The sequence below is a fragment of the Myxine glutinosa genome, chromosome 9 (genome assembly GCF_964187855.1).
Source record: "Myxine glutinosa chromosome 9, kmMyxGlut1.1, whole genome shotgun sequence".
In the NCBI taxonomy this organism is placed as follows: Eukaryota; Metazoa; Chordata; class Myxini; order Myxiniformes; family Myxinidae; genus Myxine; species Myxine glutinosa.
Window position 1 is genome coordinate 6,705,051 of NC_136269.1, and position 25,424 is coordinate 6,730,474.

The 25,424-nt window shown below is 44.1% G+C and overlaps 1 protein-coding gene across 1 annotated transcript in view; it reads left to right on the forward strand.

Moving 5' to 3' along the window:
* Nucleotides 1–25,424, forward strand: part of LYST (lysosomal trafficking regulator) — a 457,799-nt gene that overhangs the window by 362,774 nt on the left and 69,601 nt on the right. The window contains exons 42-46 of the mRNA XM_078785068.1: nucleotides 4,754–4,906; nucleotides 5,905–6,149; nucleotides 6,280–6,346; nucleotides 8,381–8,537; nucleotides 24,260–24,400. Of these exons, the coding sequence (XP_078641194.1) occupies nucleotides 4,754–4,906; nucleotides 5,905–6,149; nucleotides 6,280–6,346; nucleotides 8,381–8,537; nucleotides 24,260–24,400 (763 nt within the window). The remainder of the gene's footprint in view (nucleotides 1–4,753; nucleotides 4,907–5,904; nucleotides 6,150–6,279; nucleotides 6,347–8,380; nucleotides 8,538–24,259; nucleotides 24,401–25,424) is intronic.

The window sequence follows — 25,424 nt, forward strand, 5'->3', positions numbered from 1 at the left end:
TCGATGCATCGATGGCAACTTTTTATTTTGGAGAAGGGTGGATTTTGCAAGTATCGTGCTTTGCATGACGTCTTCTTGTCATGTTTGATTGTTTGTCCGGGTGATATCTCAGCCATCCTTTGAGCTAGGAAGCTGAAATTTGGGCACAACAGTGAGCAAGTCCTTTGTCAAAAACGGTATTTTATTTTTTTGGATTCATCAATTAATTAATTCATGACTTATTATCGATCTATTAAGTATTTCTTTCTTTCTTTCTCATCTGGATAATATCTCAGGCACCTTTTGAGCTAGGAAGCTGATATTTGGACATGATGACCAAGTGATTTGGCTGTAAAGGGTATTTTTGATTTATTGATGAATCAATTAATTGATTCATTATTTGTTGATTAATCAATTACTCAATTATTTATTTTTATTTGATTGATCATTTTATTAATTATTAAAACGTTACAGCTTTGGATGAAACACTGGTGGTTTCGGTATGCTTTTCTCCAATTGATTAAGATATTATTTATTTTATAATTATTTATTTATTTTAATTACGGAATTAAACAATCAATTATTGTACACCTCTTCCTCCAAATACCATCTCTCTGTGCTGCACCGTGGCATCGCCGGGCGCCAACGGTGCCCTGGCAATGCCGTGCGCTGAAGGGTATGTTATTTATTTATTTGGCATGGTGTACTTTGAATTTGTCTGTTCTTGTTTGGAATTATTTTCAATTTTGTTTGACTGCCAGACAGGTAGACAGACTAAAGCCACTACCTTACTACCCTTTGCGCATGCGCACTCGGGACAAGATTCCGTACAATTTGTCAAATTCAAGATAAAGTGCTGCTAAACTGCAGGTTGGTGCTCAGATTCATGTTCCAATTTGTGTTCTACAATCTTCAAAATGTAAAATTAAATTGAAATCAAGTTGTTCCTCGATCATAGGCTCACGGTTGTAGACAGACAGACAGACAGACAGAGTAAAGCAATTGCTTGACCTTGCTTTTCACTTCATGTGTGCGGGGTAAAAATGTGGGGATTGGTGATGAGACGTGCTCTTTGCTGGAAATAGATGTCATTCTGGTGGAAATTGCTGTTTAAGCATCGTCATGCATTTCATCCCCCTCTCCAAGTATCCGCCATTTTAAACGCCACTGGTTTGGGTCAGGCATATTGTGGTGTTGTCAGTGTTTGTTCTCACTCCCGATAGTGTACCCAATATTTCCTTGTGGTGTATTATCTCATCGTACCACGGCGTGTATTGTCATCATTGTTTTCCATCTCAACGTCTGTCAAGTCTTTCACCCCTGATGGCAGCTCTGTCCACCAACTCCCACTTATTGATCACAGTTGTTTGCAACTGAGAATACAAATAAGAAAGTTCCTTTACACGTTTGGACGATAGCTAAAAGCTTGACATAAGGATTGTAGAGCGTTGTTGTAGACTTTGTCATTTTGTTCTGCAGCCCTTGTATATTTTCTCTTGCAATTCCCTTGCAAAATTGACCTTATTATCTAAACATACAACATTAAGATGTTACAATATTTGACCAGACAGCTGATTCCTTGGAAGTGCATGACGTGTAATCACAAATGACCAAGGATGTCCACCATGTGGTGGGTTTGATATCTCGGCTGAAACACAAGCCAACAATCGTGAATACATTTATGAGCTTGGAGGGTAATGATTACAAATAGCAAGTTTAATGAACAAGTAAATCCATAACACCAACTCTTTAAAAGGTCCAATTGCTTTCCTGTCTTAGTAAATACTGGATGGGGTCATTGATTTTCCCACGTTATTGTCGTTGACTTTGGTGGATTGGAAGACACCGTCCTAGAACTGTGGCTGATGGATAGAGTGAAGGTGACATTAGTAATTCACCACTCCAGGTGGGGTGATAAACCTGCCACCCGAGGACGGTAACAACTTGGTGCAATCAGCGAGGCAATAAGCTTGTGAAGCGGGCATGGTAGGTACCGCGGTGCATCGCGCAGAACAGCGTTGATGCCCCACACGACATGCATGTTGCTGTCTGACACGACGAGAAAAGCCACACATAAAAATGGCTGCAATTACGAGCGGTCGCAGCCCCAGCAGCAAGCTGTCAATCCTAACAGCCAGTTTTCTCGGGTTCTCGACACACCTGTAGCCTTTGATGGGTTATGGCTCTCAGCTCGACACATGAGAATCACATGTCATTCTGCCATTTGTGAGTAAAGCCACAAGATGTCCTCGCTGTTTGCAGCTGGCCTCTCCCACTTTGCCTCCGTTTAGTGTCCTCGTCCTCCATCCCCTCCCTCTCATTCACACATCCCATAATGTCCTTGCATGCCCACAACATTTCGTAAGCACTTTGAAAATCGCTAGCACTAAAGCTTTCTGAACTTGGCAACAATAATAACTCAATATGTGTCAATTGCAAAACTGAAAGTATGAACATTTTTTATGCCTCGGCCGACACGGTGCCAGAGGCATTATGTTTTGTGTTATCCATACGTCTATCTGTCCGTACAGGCTAATCCTCGTTTCTCTCAGCAACCATATGTCCGATTGAGATGAAACTTTCAGGGTTGGAGTGACACCCATGCAGAATGTTTTTATGATAATTGTGACGTCATAGGTTACGTGGTATGGCAGTCATCTTGGATTAAAAGCAAAATAATTAAAAAATATATTTCTCGAAAAACCGCTGAATGGAAAAATTTGAAACTTGGCACATTGTCAAGTATTCCCAATGGGGAACAAAGCTTTGATACTGATGACATCATAGGTGAGGTGGTATACCAGCCAAAAATGTTTTAATCGAATTCCTTAGCCTAAAAATCTGAAATTGCATGCACATGATCTATGACCCATTTGTATTGAAATATTAAATTTATGACATCATAGGTCAAAATGTTTGGCAGCCATATTGGATTGAAGGAAAATATTAAATAATTATATCTCTGAAACCGCTCACCCTATCGATGCAAAATTTTACCAATATCATCTAACAGCACTGTTGCATATTGTTTGAAAATGATGATGTCATACGTCACGTGGTTTGGCAGCCATCTTGGATAGAAAAACGAACCTTATCCGATCAACACGAAACTTCACAAACGTGATCCCTACCCATACATATGCAGTGATGCCATCTATCCGTTGTGGGATTATGCGGAGGCATATTGGTGACACAATCGCACTGTTCTAGTTTATTGTAAAGTAGAAAACAATAACGGTTTCTATTCTTTTTGATTAGATGCCGGAACAGCATAACACACAACCTAAAGCAGAGTACGCATTTAAAAACAGTGACCTGGACTTGAACAAATCGCTGAAATGGTTCGCAAAACTTAACTGACTAAAACAGGGTGGTTTGTTGAATTTTGTTAATTTTGAGTATTCTTTCCATAAAAACTGACCGTGACATTTTCTTCATGCTCCACACTTTTCTAACCACATTGAGCGAACCAATTTTGTCTTCTCGAGCAAAACGATCTGATTGAAAATGAAATCCTTTCCAAGTCGGGGATTTTAATTCTCACATGTTTCCTTATTTTAAACAAATCTGGATAAAGTGTTTTAAATCTCCATAGCGCTTCATTTCGCTCTCACATCAATTCAACCAAGTCATCATTCTTATCAATTTCAACACATTATTTTGGAGTAATCATTTTAATATTATGGCTATTGTTACGTGCTCCTCCCCGGCCCCCTGGTCACGGTGTACCTCCGAGCCCCGAGAGGAGTCACGGCAGAAAAATGTGTTATTCTGTATGTCAAAGATCAATGGTGAAGCCACACCAATTGTTACTCACAAACAAATATTGTATTAAGATCACACAAGAATAACCATACAACAATAATATGAATCAAAAGTTAAAGTACAATCAATATTCTATGATGGTACCATCAGTGTAATAATATATAACTCACTGTGCTCCAAGTGAGTGAAACCAGAACATCCCCAATGTCTCTTATTCCCGGCTTCAAGCCACAGTTGATTCGCTCCAGCGATCGCCAGAAAGATGTCCAATCGAAAGCAGAATCCCGTGCGGATGGCAAGAACAGTCACACAGCCGAAGCTGTACAAAGGCGCCCTCAAGGCGACTGGGAAATCCAAAGGTGCCCTACAGGCGACTGAGAGATCACACCCTCGGGTATGGACGAATTAGCCTTCAAAAAGCCACGTCACACACACGCCTCAGATCGACGTCTGAATGCGGTGAAAATGTTCGGAAAAAAACGAAACCGCGAGCGAAGCACAAGTCCTGCGCGAGTCAAAATGGCCGACGGCCCGGTCTCGTGGCGCACCAGCACGGCGATGATTCTCTCCTGAATCGATAGCAAAACCTGACATGCAGGTTAATCGGTCACAGCGATGACAAGTCGGTCGCAGGAATTCCTTTCCCGGAAACCCGAAAGTTCGCTCGGGACTCTTGCTCGCCAACGTTCGCTTCAGAACCCGGAGCAACTCGGCTTTCTTGTTTGACCTCTCCCGTTCCGCCCTCTTTCTTCTCCTTCCGCTTTGTCGTCGTCCGGTTCCGGTTTCATTTAAAACATTAACCGTTTTACCTTTTGACAACAATAACCGTCATTTCCCTCAAACCACAATAATAATAATACATGGAACCAGAAATGTTTCAAGTGGATGAAAACCACAACAACGGAAGTGATGAATCCGTAACAGCTATTTCATTAACTTTTCCCCATCATTCATGGGAGTAGGAGTACAGGTATATTAATCGATGGACAACATCCCCACCTGCCACCAGGGCTGTACCGGTGATGCTGAGCCACTGTCTTTCTCGTGGGCCTACGAAGATATCAAAGAAGTCCACTTGCGCTGGTTCCAGTTGAGGGACAATGCACTCGAGATTTTCCTTATCAACGGTCGCACACTGCTGCTTAACTTTGAGTCAACCAAGGTGAGCATTTGCATTTGGTTTTTTTCTATTTCTTACAAGATGATTCTTCAAAGGCTAACTGCTTCAATTGCAAGAAGAAATACTGTACTGTAGATGACAAGCTTGGAAATCCTCATTGATTGTCAAGCTCGATGCTTTTTCGATACCGTAATGTCAGTAGGTACTGAGTTTGGTTTAAGTTTGTAGGTAACGAAGTAAATAATTTATTTGTAGATAAAGAGGCTCAGGGTCAGCTTTGAATTGGTAGATGAGGAGTTGCAGATAATTATTTTAAATTGTGCTTATTTTTTGATAAAGTAGACGAAGTTTTGAATTTATGGATGTAGTTTCGTGCTTGTATTAATTCGTTGATTAATGATTTGTCGATCATGATTAATGGAGACTTCCACGCGCTTTTATTCCTCGCTGACAAAGTCGCCGGAGGTATTGTATGTTTTCAAGTTGCTTCCATCCGTCTGTGCGTCCGTGGTAGATTTTCATTACCGAGATAACTTAAGAAATCCTGAAGGGATGTAAGTCAAACTTGGCACAAGTATGTATAATGATGCAAAGATGAACTGATTAGATTATGGGGTCAAGAGATCAAAGGTCAAGGTAAAAATTCTGTTACTGAGCTAACTTGTGAACCAGTGATGGGATTTTGACCAAACTGGGTATAAGTATATATTTTGATGCAAAGATTAGCTGATTACATGTCTGTATCAATAGGTCAAAGGTCATGTCATGTGAAAATGTGATACTTGATACCAGATGAATAGATTTAAATCAAACTTGGTATAAGTATGTACAATGATGTAATAATGTGGGCGGAGGTATATCAGTCGACGTCACGATGTTGAAGAGTGCCGTTCTAGTTCGATAATGAAGTTTAAAGTGCGGGTAATACTGCTGCTTTTGCCAGGCCAAGGTGCTCTCGGACGATTAAACATAACTGATGCTGAGCCAAATATGAAGGTGCTTGTTTCTTTCATGGGACCTGATTGTGACCGTGCTTCTAGGTACGTGACCAAGTCTATCAATCGGTTCTCTCCACGGAGCTGCCCAACCTGCTCGAGTACAGAAACCTGCACGCACTGACACAGTTGTGGTCCTCTGGCCAAATCACCAACTTTGAATACCTGACACATCTGAACAAGCACGCTGGGCGTTCCTTTAACGACCTCATGCAATATCCTGTGATGCCTTTCGTGCTCAGCGATTACACGAGTGAGATGTTAAATCTGACGGATCTCCAGGTTTACAGGTGTTTGCACTTTTCAACCTTACACCCTGTCTTGCTGAGTCTGCACGATGTACAGTTCGAGCTCCTGATGTTTTTGTATTTTTGTTTTGTTGATGTGATGTTGTTTTCTTGTTTTTGCTTTTTTAACCAGAAACCTTGCAAAGCCGATTGCTGTTCAGTCAAAGGTAAAGGAGGACCGATATGTGCACAACTACAAGGTAAGTTAGCATAACAAACGCGACATTATTCGCTCCTGATTATCATGTCTTTTGTTGAGATTATTAGCTCATTATGTACAGTAATTGACTTTCAAACCAATTTACTACTCCCCACATATTTGTAAATGTAACCAGACTATCGTTCAGGTGTGCCAGACTTTTTGTTTTTTTGTATACTTGGTCGAGGCTCGTGGAAGAGTTAACACATATAATATATATTAAAGGGAGCAGGAGACAAGGATTAGGGGGGGGGGGGTGGGGGGGGGAGCACAACAACAGTAGAGAACAGGGACATCGGGGAGATCTATGGAAGTGAGAGGGCTGTGGCAGGATACACTGGATAAACAAGATGGACACTACATGGGATTTGAAGAAAGAAAACAGATTTCTGCTGCGGAGTTGTTGAGTTGAGGATTATTTATTTATTTCCTCTTTGCTGGTGCAATGGGAACAACAATGTAGGGATTATTTCATACTAGCAGAAGTACCCGGCATTGCCGGGCAGAGGAGGGGAGGGGGAGGGGAGGGGAACGGGGGGGAGGGGAGAAGAGTGGGAGGGGGGAGGGGGAGAGGGGAGAAGAGGGGGGGGGTGGGGAGGGTGAGGGATTGGAGGGGGGAGGGGGTGAGAGGGGGGGAGGGGAGGAGGGAAGGGAAGGGGGAGGGGGCTGGAGGGGGGAGGGGAGAGGGAAGAGGGGGGGGATGGGAGGGGGAGGGGGAGGGGGAAGGGGTGGGGGGAGGGGGAAAAGGGAGGGGGAGGGGAGGATGGGGAGGGGGGAAAAGGGAGGGGGAGGGGAGGAGGGGAGGGGAGAAGGGGAGGGGTAGGGTGGAGAGGTGAGGGGGGAGGGGGGAGGGAAGGGGATGGCCAGTCAACAATGACGTTGCAGTTCTCATGGTCGGAGAGCAGCACAACAATCGGACATAGTCCTGCATATTCGCAACAGCACGAAGCGGATTTTGGAGACTCACCGATCCTGTGACGTCCTCCAGTACCGGGCGTTGCCAGGCGGGGGAAGGGGAGACCCGTACATTCCCAACCCGTACATTCGCCCTCTCGACTCAAGCTCACTCGGACAAAAGCCTCGCACAAATTACACCGTGAAGGCCCAATGGTCATGTCTATGCCACAAATCACGGGCGCACTGAATTGAAAATATATAGAACGCTCATACTCCGTGAAAAGTGAAGCCGCCGTGTCGCCATCTTGGTCAGCACGACTCGACCAACTCGCTTCGCGGATCTCGTTTTGTGCGGCAATAAACTGCTCCAATCGGTTACGGAAGGGTTGTGGAAAGACGTTTCACAGCTGTTTCAAAGACATTTAATTCATATCGCACAAAATCGATACAAAACACGATCGCATAAAAGGTGAAAAAACGTGTGACGTGTGACGGGATGGAACATCACGTGATCGCTCTGAGCGAAACGGCTCGACCAACTCGCTTCGCGGATCTCGTTTTGTGCGGCAATAAACTGCTCCAATCAGTTACGGAAGGGTTGTGGAAAGACGTTTCACAGCTGTTTCAAAGACATTTAATTCATATCGCACAAAATCGATACAAAACACGATCGCATAAAAGGTGAAAAAACGTGTGACGTGTGACAGGATGGAACATCACGTGATCGCTCTGAGCGAATCAGTCTGGCGGCGGTAATGGAACATCACGTGATCGCTCTGAGCGAATCAGCGAGCTGCTCTGGAACCGGCTGAGATTAGCGGGTACTTTGCTGAAATGCGCTGAGGTAAATATGAATAAAAAATATGGAATGTCAAATATTTTGAGTTCGGCCATGTTCGTCCCAGGCTCAATGCCATGTCTGTCAAATATCAAGCACGTAAGCCTCTCCGTTTAGGAGTCTATCGGTAACATTACACACACACACACACACACACACACACACACTGTGTTTTATATATATAGATGAATAATCAATTCTGAAACATTGTTTTTATTTCATGAAAATCATTGTTCAATATTGTTTTTGTGCACATTGTGGAGAGTTATTTGATTATTTTCTCCTTTGTGTCTGTGTCAGTGGTTAGAGGAAGAGTTCCAAAAGGGTGGCCGGGAAGATGACCCCATGCCACCAGTACAACCCTATCACTATGGATCACACTATTCCAACAGTGGCACCACTCTACACTTTCTCGTCCGGCTTCCACCATTCACCAAAATGTTTCTTGTCTACCAAGGTGTGTCACTGCCTGGCTTAACATACAGTCACGTGAAAAAGTAAGTACACCCCATGTAAAGTTTTGACTTTTTCAACATATTTCAACATACAGCTATTTGATCTTCATTTCAACAATATTGATAGATAAAGGTGATATAATATAACAAATATCATGAAACATTTACATTTTGTAGTCCATTGTATAATTTAAATAAACATAAATGCAACTTTCGCATGTGGAAAAAGTAAGTACACCCCGACATTTATCACTACTTCAAATACATAAAATTAGAATCAGGTGCACCAGCTCACATGCAAATGATTAGAACATCGTTGGAGAGGATCTTGGAGGGACCTGTCTTATTTAAACCTCAGACATTTAGTTTGGTTTGCTCCTTCTTGTTGTAGTGTGCGGCGTCACCATGCCGAGATCAAAAGAGCTCTCTGGGGCCTTCAGAAAGAAGGTTATAGATGCCTACGAGTCTGGGAAGGGATTTAAAAAGATCTCCAAACAATTTGAAATAAATCATTCGACTGTCCGGAAGATCATCTACAAGTGGAGAAGATTCCAAACAACTGCCAACTTGTTCAGGCCAAGCCGCCCCAGCAAGTTCAACCCGAGAGCAGACCGCAAGATGCTGAAAGAAGTCTCTAAGAACCCCAGAAGGTCATCACGGGACCTACAGGTAGCGCTTGCCACTGTTGATGTCAAAGTGCACGAGTCTACCATTAGAAAGAGGCTGCACAAATTTGATCTACATGGGAGGTGCGCCAGGAGGAAACCTTTGTTGTCCAGAAAGAACATCAGGGCAAGACTAAAGTTTGCCAATGAACACCTAGGCAAAGACCAGCACTTCTGGAACAATGTGCTCTGGACAGATGAGTCAAAGGTAAAGCTATTTGGCCACAGTACCAGAAGACATTTTTCGCGAAAACCAAAGACAGCATTTGACCACAAGAACCTGATACCAACTGTAAAATATGGTGGTGGAAATATCATGGGTTGGGGCAGCTTTGCTGCATCAGGGCCTGGGCAGCTCACCATCATAGAATCCACTATGAATTCTTCATTGTACCAGAGGGTGCTTGAGGATAATGTGAGGCCATCTGTCGGAAAGTGGAAGCTCAACCGAAGGTGGACCTTGCAACATGACAATGACCCTAAACATACCAGTAAATCCACCAAGGAATGGCTGAAAATAAAGAAATGGAGGGTTCTGGAATGGCCAAGTCAAAGCCCGGATCTAAATCCCATCGAGATGTTGTGGGGGGATTTGAAACGAGCTGTGCATGCAAGAAACCCCTCAAACCTCGCACAGCTGAAAGAATTCTGCATGGAGGAGTGGGCAAAAATTTCTCCCAGTCGATGTCAGAGACTGGTAGACAGTTATAAGAAACGCCTACTTGAGGTTGATTCTGCTAAAGGGGGCAATACCACCGATTAGAGCCAAGGGTGTACTTACTTTTTCCACATGTGAAATTTGCATTTATGTTCATTTAAATTATACAATGGACGACAAAATGTAAATGTTTCATGATATTTGTTATATTATATCACCTTTATCTATCAATATTGTTGAAATGAAGATCAAATGGCTGTATGTTGAAATATGTTGAAAAAGTCAAAACTTTACATGAGCTGTACTTACTTTTTCACGTGACTGTAGTTAACACTTTTCATTATTCTTCTATTTAATAAGTAAGAGACACAGTGCAGTGTTCTTTTAAAGTGGGGTGGGATAAATTTTTATCAAAGTGAGGCACAAAACACCCTCCCACCCCACCCCCCTTTATATAAGGAATCGTTTCTCTCGATGCAGCTTTAACATAAAAAATAATAAAAACACTTTTAGAGGCCATTTTTCCCCGCAAGCGGGGGTTGGCCTTTTTCGGGCACCGTGGTTGTTGTTGTTTTTTGGTCCCCTTTTTGAAGCAATATTTTACGGACGGATACCCTTCCTGCCGCCAACCCTGTTTGTCGCCTTTTACGACAACCAGGGAATTACCAGTGAACTGGTACTCAATTAGCCGACCTCGGAAGGATGACAGGCTGAGTCAACCTCCCTGGCGTTAAATCAGTGATCGACTGGGATTCGAACCCAGGATCCTAGGATCCTAAGCTGGCACCCTAGTCGCTAAGCCAACGCCAGGCTGGGGTTCGTTCCCGAACGTTCCCAGTTCCCGAACATGGGGACTGAAAATTCGTTCTCGGCTTCTCCTGGACGAAATTGGCTGCAAATTTCAGAAGTAAATGCTTTGTATGTTGAGGTAATATGTTCCAAATTTCAGCAACGTCTGTTTCCACATTCTTGAGTTTTATTTAGAAAACCTTCGAAATCACGTTGGTGTCTGTCTGTCCGTCCGTCCGCCCAAAATGTGTTGGCGGTCATATCTGAAGGACTATACATTGAAACTAGCTGACACCTGGAATATACATCGGCCAATAGGTCTAGTTAATGGCTTTCAAAACAAATTCCACCTAAGTGCGATAGTTTTTGCTTTAAATTAAATATATATAAATATATATATACATAAATAAATGTATTAAAATATACTAGCAACGGTACCTGCCCGATGGGCGGGGCTTCAATTGGGAGGCCCAAATGAAAAGGCAAAATGTCAGAAATTGAAGGTTTTAAAAATTTTAAACGATTCATATAAACATCCGTTGAATCATATCACACGCAAATCATCAAAATCTAAACAGTATCTTTAGAATTTCAATAAAAGCCACATCACTGTTCATATCGGTAAATATTATTCCATTGTGTTTCAAATCGTGATCGATACACTATGATCGTGATGATCGTGATCGATAATCGTGTTCACAATCGCTATGTCGTATGTACTCCCGATACGTGTACCAAATTCCCGATACGTGCAACTGTACCAAATCAACAGTTAAAAGGTTTTTGAGCCGATAGCTGTTACGGCCTTGGCAAGATCGATGGAGACAGCGATCTGTTAGCGATCGATGGAGACATGTTGCTTTCCCGGCTGCCGCACAAACGGCTGCACCAATTGCGCAGCACCCGGGAAAGCAACATCGTCACAATGAGAACAATCAACGTTATGCGAACGCGAATGTTATGCGGGAGTCCATACCTGAGAATGCTGGAGACTAAAGCTGAAATTGGGAAAACTAAATAGCCTATTTTCCTGGAGATCCCAGGATTATCCACCCAAAATATCTTTGCGATCGGTTCAGCAGTTTTTACGGTACCTTCGAACAGACAGACAGACAGACAGACAGACGGACAGACATTTAGTGAATTATAGTAAGATACATACTTTATAACTCTTCAAAATGTTATTACCCAAATCTAAGGATGCTGGCTTGATGACCTAATGGATGAAGCATCAGACTCCCAAGCTGGGGAGTGTAGGTTGAAGTCCCATCTGGGTTGAATAATTTTTTTCTTCTTACTTTTTGAAGTATTTTATATCGTCTTGAATAATCAAAGGGAGGCACAAAGTACCCTTCCCTTTATATGGGATCGTTTCTCTGTGTGCAACTTTAACATGGGGACTGAAAATTCGTTTGTCGTCTTCTACTGGTATATTATATATACGAGGGACAGTCAATAAGTAACCTTAAAATATTTTTCACAACTTGTTTATTGCATGTACGTGTGTAACAACTGTTATTTTTCAACATAATCTCCATTGCGTTCAATGCATTTTTTCCAGCGCTTTACTAAGGCCGGATTCCTCCAGGAAAAAATATATTTTGGCTGCTTGTGTGCGCACCGCCTTTTGGATCTCTTCATCGGATCGGAAAGTGGTTCCACCAAGCGCCTTTTTAAGTGGCCCAAAGATGTGGTAATCCGAAGGGGAGAGGTCTGGCAAGTAGGGTGGACGACGAAGACACTCAAAATGCAGGTCCTCGATTGTTGCAGCTGCAGCGTGGGCAGTTTGGGGGCCGAGCATTGTCATGCTGCAGCAAAACACCGGTAGTGAATAGTCCACGACGTTTTGATGTGATTGCTGGTTTCAGATGATTTTTAAGGAGGTTGCAGTATGATGTACTGGTGATTGTGGTCCCTGTGGGCATGTAATGCTCTACAAGTGGGCCTCGACTATCCCAGAAGAGCGTCAGCATCACTTTTCCAGTGGACGGCTGTGTGTGGAATTTTTTGGGCTTCGGTGAAGTTGAATTGCGGCACTCTTTGCTTGCCCTCTTCGTTTGTGGCTGAAATTAGTGGACCCAGCTTTCATCCCATTCACTACGCACTGTAAGAAAGCATCACCTTCAGTTTTGTAGCATCACAGAAGTTCTTCACATGCGTCCACTCGCCGTTCTTTCAGTTCGGGTGTGAGTTGTCTAGACACCCACCATGCAGCCACTTTGCGGTACCCCAGCACTTTGTGAATGATATGGTGTGCTGAACCAGGGCTAATGTTCAATTTGGAGACCACTTCATCCAGCGTAATGCGACAGTTTTCCCTCAGCACCTGCTCAACTCCTGCAACCATTTCTGGTGTGTTGGCTGTGTGAGGCAGGCCCGAGCGAGCAGCGTCTGTCATACTGGACACTCCACTTTTAAACTTCCTGTCCCAGTTGTGCACCTGCTGCAGCGATAAACATGCGTCACCACATTGCATCTTCATTCTGTGATGGATTTCACTGGGATTCACACCCTCACTTCCCAAGAAACAGATGCCAGAACGTTGCTCCTCCTTGGTGCATGCTTTTAAGGGAGCCGCCATCTTGGAACTGCTTTACTGACATCATACGCTCAATGTTGCCAGATCTAAAACAGGCAAAACATGACTCTTACCCATACATATAACATATGTCATCTACATCTACACACATTACATTCTCGAATTTATATCGCCATTTTAAAGTTACGTATTGACTGGCCCTCATGTAAATATTGTCGTGTGCCTGCCCTCTGGTGAACACCGCAGGGTGACACGAACGAGCTTTAACTCTGAGGCGTTCAATTCAATGATGACGGAGAATACGCGCGTGGAGGGAGTCCGTATAGCGTACCTTCACGAATCCCACCAGCAGTCTTCAAACCTGCAATAATTAATTCAACTGACATAGGATTTACAATGTAAAAGAAAATGCCGGCTTTATTAACGAAAGGCCGGTAACAGAATAAAACACGGCAAAACTAAACTCCTAATTGGAGCGCTCCCATACAGACTCGATTACAACACAAGGGATACAATAACTGGAAAATAAATGTGTTATTTGTGGCACTTAGCTCTAAGCGACTCTTGAACCTCGTCAGGAATCATTCTGGGCCCTCGCGTCCTTGGCGGGAAAACCGCAGGCTGCACTGCCGTGGGTGCGAACTAGGCCTCGCGCACCCTGTTTGCCCAGCCACGCTCGTCTTCATCATCCTTGCGTGGGAAACCACAGTTCTCGGTCCGCAGTTCCTCCTCACGATCACGATGAAGATGTCGGAACACGACCGTTCACCACCAGATCCAACAACCGAGAGATACAAAATTATGGCTGCTCCCAATGAATGTGCCTCGCTCAAGAGCGCACAGTATATGTCCCCGTTCTTTATGAATGTCACTCGCTCCGGAGCACCCCAACACAAGAGAGAAAGCCACGAGGAAAGCGAGAGAAGAAGAAAGACAAAATGTCGGGACACAACTGTTCGTGATGAATCTCCCTTGTGCAAGAACAAAATGTCGGCCGAATGTTCCTTTATAGTCAAGGCTCTAACGTCATCTCACGACGTCTCCATGTCCGCTCCTATCAGCGAGTCCCATTTTTGTAGTCTTTTTGCCAATCGATCCCGGACCAATCACTGCTCTTCGGGGCATGGCTTCACGGACCTTTTGTGCCTCTGTGCTCACCAGGTCGATGTTATCCACGGTAGTGCTCAATGTCCTGTTTCCGGTTGGTTTTTATTTAGTGTGGTTAATGGCCGATTTTTGTCTAGGTGTGTGTGCTGCTGTGTCATAAGGAACAAAGGAAAAATAACAGAGGCCATTCCATACAGGGGATTAATTACCCATAATCTCTAGCTAATTAACAAACCGCACCCCTCTCATGGGGACAAAGATACACTTGCACGACATCCGGTCTAAACAAATTTCCTACTTATGATACATGGTGTTTCTTCTTCTTCACGACAGTTGGAGCTTATGCAATTCTACCTAGACTAAGGTGTTGCCTACCTCCTACAAACGTAACAATATACATATATGAACATTTTATACCCCTTTAAAATATTTAATTTTAAAAAATTATAATGTGCTGGCTCAATGGCCTAATGGATAACGCATCAGACTCCCAAGCTGGGGATTGTGGGTTTGAATCCTGTCTGGGTTGAATATTTTTTCCCCTTTTTTGAAGTCTTTTATATCATCTTGAATAAAGTCTTGTATGATGAACAAATGCATTTTGTTTGTATTTAAAATGTATCTTGTGAAAAATGCCAGGGGCATAGAAAAGGCCCCTTTATATGTGACTAGCTGAGGTACCCGGCTTCGCCCGGGTTGAATAAGAATAAGACAAATAGTTAGGTCCAAAACTTCAATTCCGTGACCATTTTCTGGCTAGTAAGGTTTGACGATTGATTTGACTTCTATTGACATTTTATAACAAAAATAGCCTCTATGTCCCTCCCAAAAATCCCGGCATTTTTCGCCAGAGGCCCGAATCCAAGATGACTGCCGGCACTATCTTGAAAAATTAAGTTTTGAACCAGAACACCTAGAATCACGTACAAAGACACTTTTTTGGGTAATTTGACCACGAGGATTCCGAATCTGACATTAGTTTGACGTTATGACATTATTTTGACCCAGAAATCCAAGATGGCCACCATCCAGTAGAGCGAAAATGCAACTTTTGTACTTAAACATGTTAAAGAAACTACCTCCATAAGGATATCTTGCAGTAAAGTAATTGATGATTGCATGACAAGTAAACTCATTACACTTCAAAATAAGCTATTTTTAATAGCTGTGACTTGAACAGTTTTCAAATGAAGTAATTAATCAATATGACCTTTAATTATATGATTAGTCCGAATCAGAGCATTCTGCTTCACTAGAATCTGAATCATCAGATTCCGATGAATCTCCCCGCCTTTGTACATCATCATCTCGCTCCTCATTCCCCTCCTGGCTCTCATCTTCCTCACTCTCTTCAGCTGGCCCCGGTGCAGGTAGATGTGTCGGGAGGGCAGGTTGCGTGTGGCGGACAGGGCGACAGCGACCACCCACCAGCTCCCAGCCATGTCCGAGTGGCGAGGGGTGGTGTTTCTTGGAGGGATGACGCACAAGATATGCCAAGTAGTTTGCTCGGAGGCAGTGTTGGCGTAGGCTGTTTGCATCTGGAGGGAGACGGATAAATGATTTGTTTTTCAGTGTCTTCCACTTTGCTGCACGGGCCTCAGCCATGGATGTTAGCCTCATAATCCGGTACAAGACGTTCTAGACGCTGCAGAAACATCCAGTTACAGCGGTGTGCAGTACCCCCTCCTGTCAACGTGTCGTTGGTAAAGTCATCATTGTCAATGATACTAATGCTTGGTTCTTCCTCAGCGATCTCATCAGGACAGAGCAAACATCGCTCGAGGTCATGCATGGTCCAGAGGTCACGTAGGAGAAGCACGTTCGGGTAGCTGATCCCCATGCCCAGCTTGTAGTAAGAGTCAATAAGCTCCTTGCTGCGAGTCATCCCATGAAGGGTGACGGTGGCATTGATGGCGGTAGTGGTGGGTCGCTTTGTAATGTACTGCGTGATGAGAGAGGTGAGAGAGAGTGTGCTGGGAGACAGATCTACCTCCTTCTTCCCCTGCAAAGCAGATAGCAGCTGCACCATGAGAGGCGAGAGCTCTTCCTCCTCTTCTAGCTCCTCGACTCTTGGCGGCCATGGGATGGGTTTGATTGACTTGACATCATCCTTGAGCCGCTTAGCCACATTGTGCACCAGTTGTTCACTGCCAACACCGATGGCGGAGAGTGCTGCTTCAACATATGAACCACCCCCAGACGTGTCATAGACTAGGTCGCTCTGGTTTCTCTGAGGGTGGGAGTGGAAGCCGATCTTGCCCTCAAACTCCCGGGTCAGGATATCTTTGATAAAGGATGACTTGATGCTGGATGTTGAGAAGCCATACCGAGATATGATAGAGCTGTAGTCTTTGAGGAGGCTCTGTAGTGACCTTAGCTCACGTTCCTCAAAGATAACTGTTCTGATGTGGTCAAAGAAGATAGTCTGAGCCTCACGGAGATTGACATTGTGCATGCGTGGGAGTTTGTCATCTTCACTCATTTTCTGGTAACTACGCACATATTTCAACCAGCATTTGTTGTGATATCTGATCTCAATCGCATATGGGTCATCAGCTGCATAATCGATCACACAGTTGATTCTGTCTCGCATGCTCTGATCTTCGAGGACCACCGTGTGACTCTTGAACGTTGCCCATGCATTATCATACGAAATCAGGGACAGCTTTGATTCTGGGTGCTTTGCCGACTCCGGTTTACAGCACCAGACACATTTTGTTTTTTCATGTATCAGCCCTTCTACACTTGATCGCAGCCGCTTGGCAGGTGGAGAAGCAGCCGGGGGGAAAGCCTCAGACATGGACGAAGACTGAGATTGGCATTCCTTGACTTCTCGTTTTTTCTGTCTTGTCTTGGCCTGCTCCAGTTTATTAGCATTCCATAAGGTCAGCCTACATGATTTATGGACACATTGTCTGCCGGGACCATTATCCCAATTGACTGTTGCATAAACGTCTCCGAACTTGTCAAGACCGCTCCATAACAGGGCTTTTTTCTTGAGATTTTCCCAACTCTCAACGGAGGTAACGACATCAGTGGCTTCATTGCAAAGCCCGCCACACTGGAGGACACACGGAACGGTGGACATTCTCTTGACAGCTATCTTCTGAATACTGCGCTTCTCAGTGCCGTCTCATTCGCTCGTATACTCCCTGGAAAGACAGAAATAAGTATATGACATTACACACACAGACAAATAAAAAACAAGAAAATAGCAATTCACTAATCAGGACCTCAATTCCGTGGCCAGTATAGATTTAGCCAAAATAATGTGTTAATTCATGATCATATGTTCTCCCATTTAAAAGTTGCATTTTCGCTCTACTGGATGGTGGCCATCTTGGATTTCTGGGTCAAAATAATGTCATAACGTCAAACTAATGTCAGATTCGGAATCCTCGTGGTCAAATTACCCAAAAAAGTGTCTTTGTACGTGATTCTAGGTGTTCTGGTTCAAAACTTAATTTTTCAAGATAGTGCCGGCAGTCATCTTGGATTCGGGCCTCTGGCGAAAAATGCCGGGATTTTTGGGAGGGACATAGAGGCTATTTTTGTTATAAAATGTCAATAGAAGTCAAATCAATCGTCAAACCTTACTAGCCAGAAAATGGTCACGGAATTGAAGTTTTGGACCTAACTATATATATATGATGAAAAGAACATGTATATTTTAGAGCAATATCACAGTACATTTCCTACATGACGTTTTGTCAATTTTCAATTTCTCAAAACCTCTGGGTATACAACATTTCTGGTTTTCTTACTTGGTGCCAAGATATAAAGATTGCTTGGTTTTCCAACCCTCGAGCAGCCCACGTACAGCTGGCCATGGGCAAACACTTGTTCTGTGAAGTTCAGGCCTACAACCTTCATTGATTGCCCCTGCGCCTTGTTGATGGACATAGCAAAACATAGCCTGATGGGGAACAGAATCCTCTTGAAGGAGAATGGAAGGTCAGGTGGAATAAGTGGTATCCTTGGAATGAAAACGTTCTCTCCTCTGTATTGTCCTGAGAGGATGGTTGCCTCTAGGACATGCGGCATCATTTGCTGGATTGTCATTCGTGTTCCATTACACAGCTTTGGTGGATCAAGATTCCTTGGAAGCATGATTGGTGCTCCCACCTTGAGAATCAACCTGTGTGTTGGGAGTCCTTGAGGCTGAAGACTGTTGAGAAACTCAGTTGGGAAGTTTACTGCCTGATCTTCATCTGTCACTTTGTCAAGAGAATCATAATTTCTTTCATAACCGGGAAGTTGGTGGAGGAGCAAATTGTTGATCTCTTGAACAGCATTGTTCTTGGGGGCCAAAATGGCTCTTTCGGCAAGCCACGATGAGTCCTGGAACTGGGTCTCCATATTGGGAAAGACCTTTTTGATCAAGTCATCTTTTGTTTCAACAAACTGTCCAAATGGTAGAATTATTTGTTCTGATGCATCTTGAGGGTATAGGCCATTGCCAACTTTCAAAAGCTGGCTTGAGAACGCCCCTCCAGTGTTGTCACCAAGAAGGTGGACTCTCATGTTGGTATTCAGGGTAAGTCTTTGCACATGTGGCCAGAGGAGATAAGAAGACTTGATACAGGCCTTGACTTGATCTGCTCTTGTGCCCCGTTGGATGACTGGGAGAGTCTGACGAAAGTCTCCAGCCAGAACAGTTGTCACACCACCCATGATTTTCTTGTTGTTGCGAATATCTTGGAGTGTTCTGTTCACTGCTTCGAATGCCTGCTTGTGGTTCATAGTAGCCTCATCCCAGATGATGATTTTGCACTGTTGAAGGATCTTGGCTTTTGCTGAATTCTTGCTAATGTTGCAGGTTGGGGTGTCTTGCTTGGTCAAATCCAAAGGCAGTTTGAAAGTTGAGTGTGCTGTCCTTCCTCCTTCAAGAAGTGTAGCTGCAATTCCACTTGAGGCCACAGCCAGAGCAATTTCCGAATTTTGACGAACCTTGGCCAGGATGATATTAATGAGGAATGTTTTTCCTGTCCCGCCAGGAGCATCGAGGAAGAATATCTTGCCAGCATCATCATCAACATTCTTCAGGATAGAAGTAAAGGCTTGCTGTTGGTCCTCAACCATTCTTGGGACATTCTGCTCTACAAATGTGGTCAGCTCTTCCATGTTGTAGTTTGTTTCCCTCAGAAGCCCCTGAGCCATTCCCTCAATGCTGTTTTCTGGTTGGGGCATTCCACAATTTGCCATAGTGGTTCCATAGGCAATCAGGTGCTTCTCTAGCTCAATCAGGGCTTGATTGTAGATTGCACAGTTGAAATCAATATCCACACCAGGGTTCTGACGTCTGGCCAAGTGAAGAAAGTCTTCAGACATATTTCCTTTGTGGTCCTCCCAGAGCTTCTCTGGATCCTGAATGTCACATGCTGCCAATATGATGGAAAACAGCTGCTGTAGTTGTTTTGGTGCCTGTGAGACTGCTGCCTCATCCATGGCTTTTTTCCAATGTTCATCTTCTTCCAATTCTTCTTCCCTCTGCATCATCATTCATCTGCATCTGCATCTGCATCTGCATTCATCTGCATCATCTTCCAACCCTGGTGTTGGGCTAGCGGCTAGGGTGCCGGCTTAGGATCCAAGGATCCTGGGTTCGAATCCCGGTCGATTGCTGAATTAACGCCAGGGGGGTTGACTCAGCCTGTCATCCTTCCGAGGTCGGCTAATTGAGTACCAGTTCACTGGTAATTCCCTGTTTGTCGTTGAAGGCGGCAAAAAGGGTTGGCGTCAGGAAGGGCATCCGGCCGTAAAACATTGCTTCAAAAAGGGGACCGAAAAACAACAACAACCACGGTTCCCGAAAAAGGCCAACCCCCGCCTTGCGGGGAAAAATGGCCTCTAAAGGTGGTTTATATCTTCTTCCAATAGACCATGGAGTCGGCAGGCATCGGGGAAGGTGGCACAATCTTGACCATTAACCCGTCGCAAATCTTTAAAGGATGTTGGACCTCTGACAGTGTGCAGGAGAAGGCGCAGAAAGAAACAGTCTCTGTTCTTTGGATGAACTGTGTAGACTCTGCCAATTGCGCTGCTGGCATAAACTCCAGGATAATTGTCTACTGGAATGTCCTTCTTCCTGCGATTCCACGTTTTGTTCTCCCATGTGTAGCCTACAACCTTCATTGATTGCCCCTGCGCCAGAAATATGTCTTGAAATATTCCTGAAATAAGTTGTTGACCTTTTGGCCTATGTTAACCTCAAAAATAATTGGTGGTTTAATTCAGTGATCTGATATGCAAATCCTCTTCAAATTTCAAGTCAATTAGATGAAAATTGACGATTTTAGAAATTTGGCCCATATTGATATTTTCACCTTTAGACCTCAAAAATAATTGGTGGTTGAATTAGGTGACCCGATATGCAAATCCTATCCAAATTTCAAGTCAATTGGATGAAAATGTAGGATTTTAAAAACTTCACCTTAAGTTGTTGACCTTTGGCCTATGTTTACTTTTTGGCCTATGCTGATCTCAAAAAGAATTGGTGGTTCAATTTCAGTGACCTGATATGCAAATCCTCTTCACATTTCAAGTCAATCAGATGAAAGTTGAGGATTTTAGAAATTTGAAATTGTTGTTGACTTTTGGCCTATGTTGCTCTTTTGGCCTATGGTGATCTCAAAAATAGTTGTTGGTTGAATTCAGTTTGCTGATATGTAAATCCCATTCAAATTTCAAGTGAATCGGATGAAAATTGAGGATTTTAGAAACTAAAAAAAAAAGAGTGGTTGACCTTTGGCCTACGTTGACCTTTTGGCCTACGCCGATCTCAAAAATAGTTGGTGGTTTAATTCAGTAAGCCGATATGTAAATCCTATTCAAAGTTCAAGTCAATCGGATGAAAATTGAGGATTTTAGAAATTTGAAGAAAAGTGGTTGACCTTTGGCCTATGTTGACCTTTTGGACGATGCTGATCTCAAAAATAGTTGGTGGTTTAATTCAGTAAGCCGATATGTAAATCCTATTCAAAGTTCAAGTCAATAGGATGAAAATTAAGGATTTTAGAATTGAGGCTGACGACTGTTGAGAAACTCAGTTGGGAGGTTTACTGCCTGATCTGCATGTCACTTTGTCAAGAATCATAATTTCTTTCATGACCGGGCAGCGAACGTCATTATGTGCGACATTACGTCACTCCTACCGACGTGAAAACATTTGTTTTCCTTAAAAATATATTTAAAATAAATAAAATAGTACATAAATTAACAATAAAAGAAGCTAAAAAACAATTTAAAATACAATAAAAAGCACATTAAAAATATATAAATATGTACGTACAGTATACTGTACAACCGCTGATTCGCATTCAAAACAGGCGACGTACAGTATTCCTTTACTGTGTCTGTGTTAGCCATGGGTCCGAAGAAGGATAATGCTAGTGTTTCCAAGCGTAATGTGGTTACGATGGACGATAAGGTAAATCTGATTAAAAGGTATGGAAAAGGTGGAAAAGTGTCAGTGATAGCGCATAGACCTTATCGTGAATCGGAACCGCAATGCGTCATGGGATTCGGAAAGGGGCAATAGCGCCGCCACAAACTACACCATGGAATTGCAGCTGGCGCGGTTTTTTAAACCATTGATATTAAAATAAAAAGTCGCCTATAACCACCGGGATTTTATGCTGATTCCGAATCTGTGTCTAAAACTTTTCTCCGATGTGTAGTTCTTGAGTTATAAGCGGACATCAAGACAGACAGACAGACACTCCTCCTTTATATATAGAGATGTGCCATGTGGCAAGCTATAGAAAAGAAGGGAAATTATTGGGTGAAATGCCGGGGGCATTGAATAGGCCCCTTTATATGGGATGTGCCATGTGGCAAACTACAGAAAAGAAGGGAAATTATTGGGTAAAATGCCAGGGGCATAGAAAAGGCCCCTTTATATGGGATGTGCCATGTGGCAAGCTATAGAAAAGAAGGGAAATTCTTGGGTAAAATGCCAGGGGCATAGAAAAGGCCCCGTTATATGGGATGTGCCATGTGGCAAACTATAGAAAAGAAGGGAAATTCTTGGGTAAAATGCCAGGGGCATTGAAAAGGCCCCTTTATATGGGATGTGCCATGTGGCAAACTATAGAAAAGAAGGGACATTCTTGGGTAAAATGCCAGAGGCATAGAAAAGGCCCCGTTATATGGAATGTGCCATGTGGCAAACTACAGAAAAGAAGGGAAATTGTTGGGTAAAATGCCAGGGGCATAGAAAAGGCCCCTTTATATGGGATGTGCCATGTGGCAAGCTATAGAAAAGAAGGGAAATTCTTGGGTAAAATGCCAGGGGCATAGAAAAGGCCCCGTTATATGGGATGTGCCATGTGGCAAACTATAGAAAAGAAGGGAAATTCTTGGGTAAAATGCCAGCGGCATTGAAAAGGCCCCTTTATAAAAGGGTTTGTGCCATGTGGCAAAGTACAGAAAAGAAGGGACATTCCAGAACTTGTAGAAAATGTCGAACAATAGAAAAGAAGGGACATTCGAAAAAATCTCATGTGCATGCTGGACTACCCCTGTGTTCTTAGGAAGAACCAAGTAATGCTCATATTGTTATGTCGGTAGGGTAGAAATATGTAGAGCCAGATAGATCTGTGTAGGTAGGTATTCGTCTGTCGTGGTAAGGAATCTGACCTGTAATAAGTTCTGTGTGTTTAGGCGTTTTGTCAGGTAAGATGTATACCTGTGAACATACCAGGATGTTTGTGTGTTAAATAGAATAGGGATGAAAGAGTAGCGCCCCTGTGTGTCCACACCTGGTAGCCAAACCTTTGTCCCTTATGGCGATGCACACCAACATAGACACGTAGTTAGGTCCCTGGCGCAACATTAAATAAATCCCTTCCCTGACATGATTTTGGAAGACGGACAGGCAAGGGGGGTGGGGGGGGGGCGGCTCGGGGCGCCTCCGCTTGGACCGCGGCCAGCTGCACCTACGAGCTATGATCATGCTACACGCTACGTGCTATACCATGCCCAGGAGGGCGGTGATCGGTTGGCGTGAATGGACGCGGAAGGCGCGAAGCGGGTCGACAAAGGGCGGGAAGTTACGAGGCTCTGGTTGGGTGCCGCGCCGAGGCTGACGTCACCGCCAGAGGTTATATAAAGAGCGCGCGGAACTCTGCGCGCAGATTCCAGACCCGAGGAGATTGCAGATTCCAGACCCGAGGAGATTGCAGATTCCAGACCCGGGGAGATTGCAGATTCCAGACCCGAGGAGATTGCCGATTCCAGACCCGAGGAGATTGCCGATTCCAGACCCGAGGAGATTGCAGATTCCTGGCCCTGGCAGTCCCGGTGCGATCTCGAGTGGAGAGAGTCCTGTCCCTGGTTGCGTTGACTCGCAGTCTTGGCCCTGGTTGAGTTGGCTTGAGAGTTGGCTTATCGATCGTGTGTGAAGATCGACCTCGTGGTGCTTGGAGTGGTGCTTGTGCGGGAGCGAGGCTCGGTGCTGTGAACGGGCCTAACGGCGCATGCGAGGCGGGCTGAGGATTCCTCCAGGCCAGAGATTAAAGACGACAAGACAGATAAGACCGAGCTCCGCATACCCAATTACATAACGGACGTGTTATTTTGGTTGTTCACTCCCCCCCCCCCCCCCCCCCGTCTGTATTTGACGTCAGTGTGTGGGATCCCAATCTAGGAACTGTATATAATATCGCGTTTTCCTGTCCCTACGTTTCTTTGCAATAAACCCTTGTATTATTTTCCATCCCCTGTTAAACCTGTGGCCGGTTGAATTAATTTCCCTGCAGGATCGAAGCTGCCCTGGGTTCGTTGAAGGTAAGCGCTTGCGCAGCCTTCCATTTTCCTTCTTCCTCCCACGTCCATAGTTGAGTCCGTGTTGGTCGTCGCCTCCAATAAAACCGTTTATGCCTATCCGCGGTCTCTGGTGTTAACGGGAGTCGCACGACAATATAAAGATGACATCATCATGCTGGATTGTTCTTTGTCTGACAGATCAAAGTTTTGACATTCCTGATCGAACATTCCACTCCATGTACACCACATGGCGACTGTCCTCGTACGAGTCATCAACCGATGTCAAAGAGCTCATCCCAGAGTTTTTCTACATGCCAGAATTTCTGCTGAATCGTGAGGGTAAGTCTCTCTCCTGATTCCTCCCCTCCTCCCCTCCCTCATCTTTCACACACTCCACTCTCTCTCCAGTTCCCTCTCTCTCCAGTTCCCTCTCTCTCTCCAGGTCCCTCTCTCTCCAGTTCCCCCTCTCTCCAGTTCCCTCTCTCTCCAGTTCCCTCTCTCTCCAGTTCCCTCTCTCTCCAGTTACCTCTCTCTCCAGTTACCTCTCTCTCCAGTTACCTCTCTCTCCAGTTCCCCCCTCTCTCCAGCTCCCCTCTCTCCAGCTCCTCCCCCTCCCCTCACCCCTCTCCAGCTTCCTCCACTCTTCAGCCCCCCCTCCCCCAATCTCCACTTCTTGTTTAACCTTCACACAACACGTGTGTTTATGTGGACATGTATACCAACAACACAGTACTACTGTGTTCAAAAAGTATCCGACCTTTATTTTTCATGCGTAAAAAAAAAGAAGCTAGGGAGGCGTTGATTGGTGCACGTATGTAGGCGATCCTAATGCGCACGCGTGAATTTTTTATGCTAATTATGACGTCATAGGTCACGTGGTGTGGGCGCCATCTTGTACAACAAATTCAAATTTTCCCCTCTGTATCTCTGAAACGGCTCAATGGAAAAATTTGAGGAATGGCTCATTCTAAAGAACTCTTCAATGGGAACAAAAGACATGTGTATCGAGTATATTAAAAATGCTAACGTTAAGAGGTTAGAATTCGTCAAACAAAAAATTTTCTCCCCCGAAAATGGGATTTTTTTCCCAGATGCTTAGTTAAAAAAAACTCAGAATTAAAATTTTTTCGAAGTCATACGTCACATGGTTCGGCCGCCATCTTGTTTTTCGTGAAAAAAACACAAAAACCCCTTTTTCTCCGCAACGGCTGAACGGATCGAGCCCAAACTTGGCATGCATATTCGCATACACATGACGAACAAAAAAGTCAGCGAGCACGATGTCATCCGACACATGGTTTCAGAGTTATGACGTTTTAAAGCTCAAACTAGAAATGGTATCATCTCCATAATTTGTGGAGAT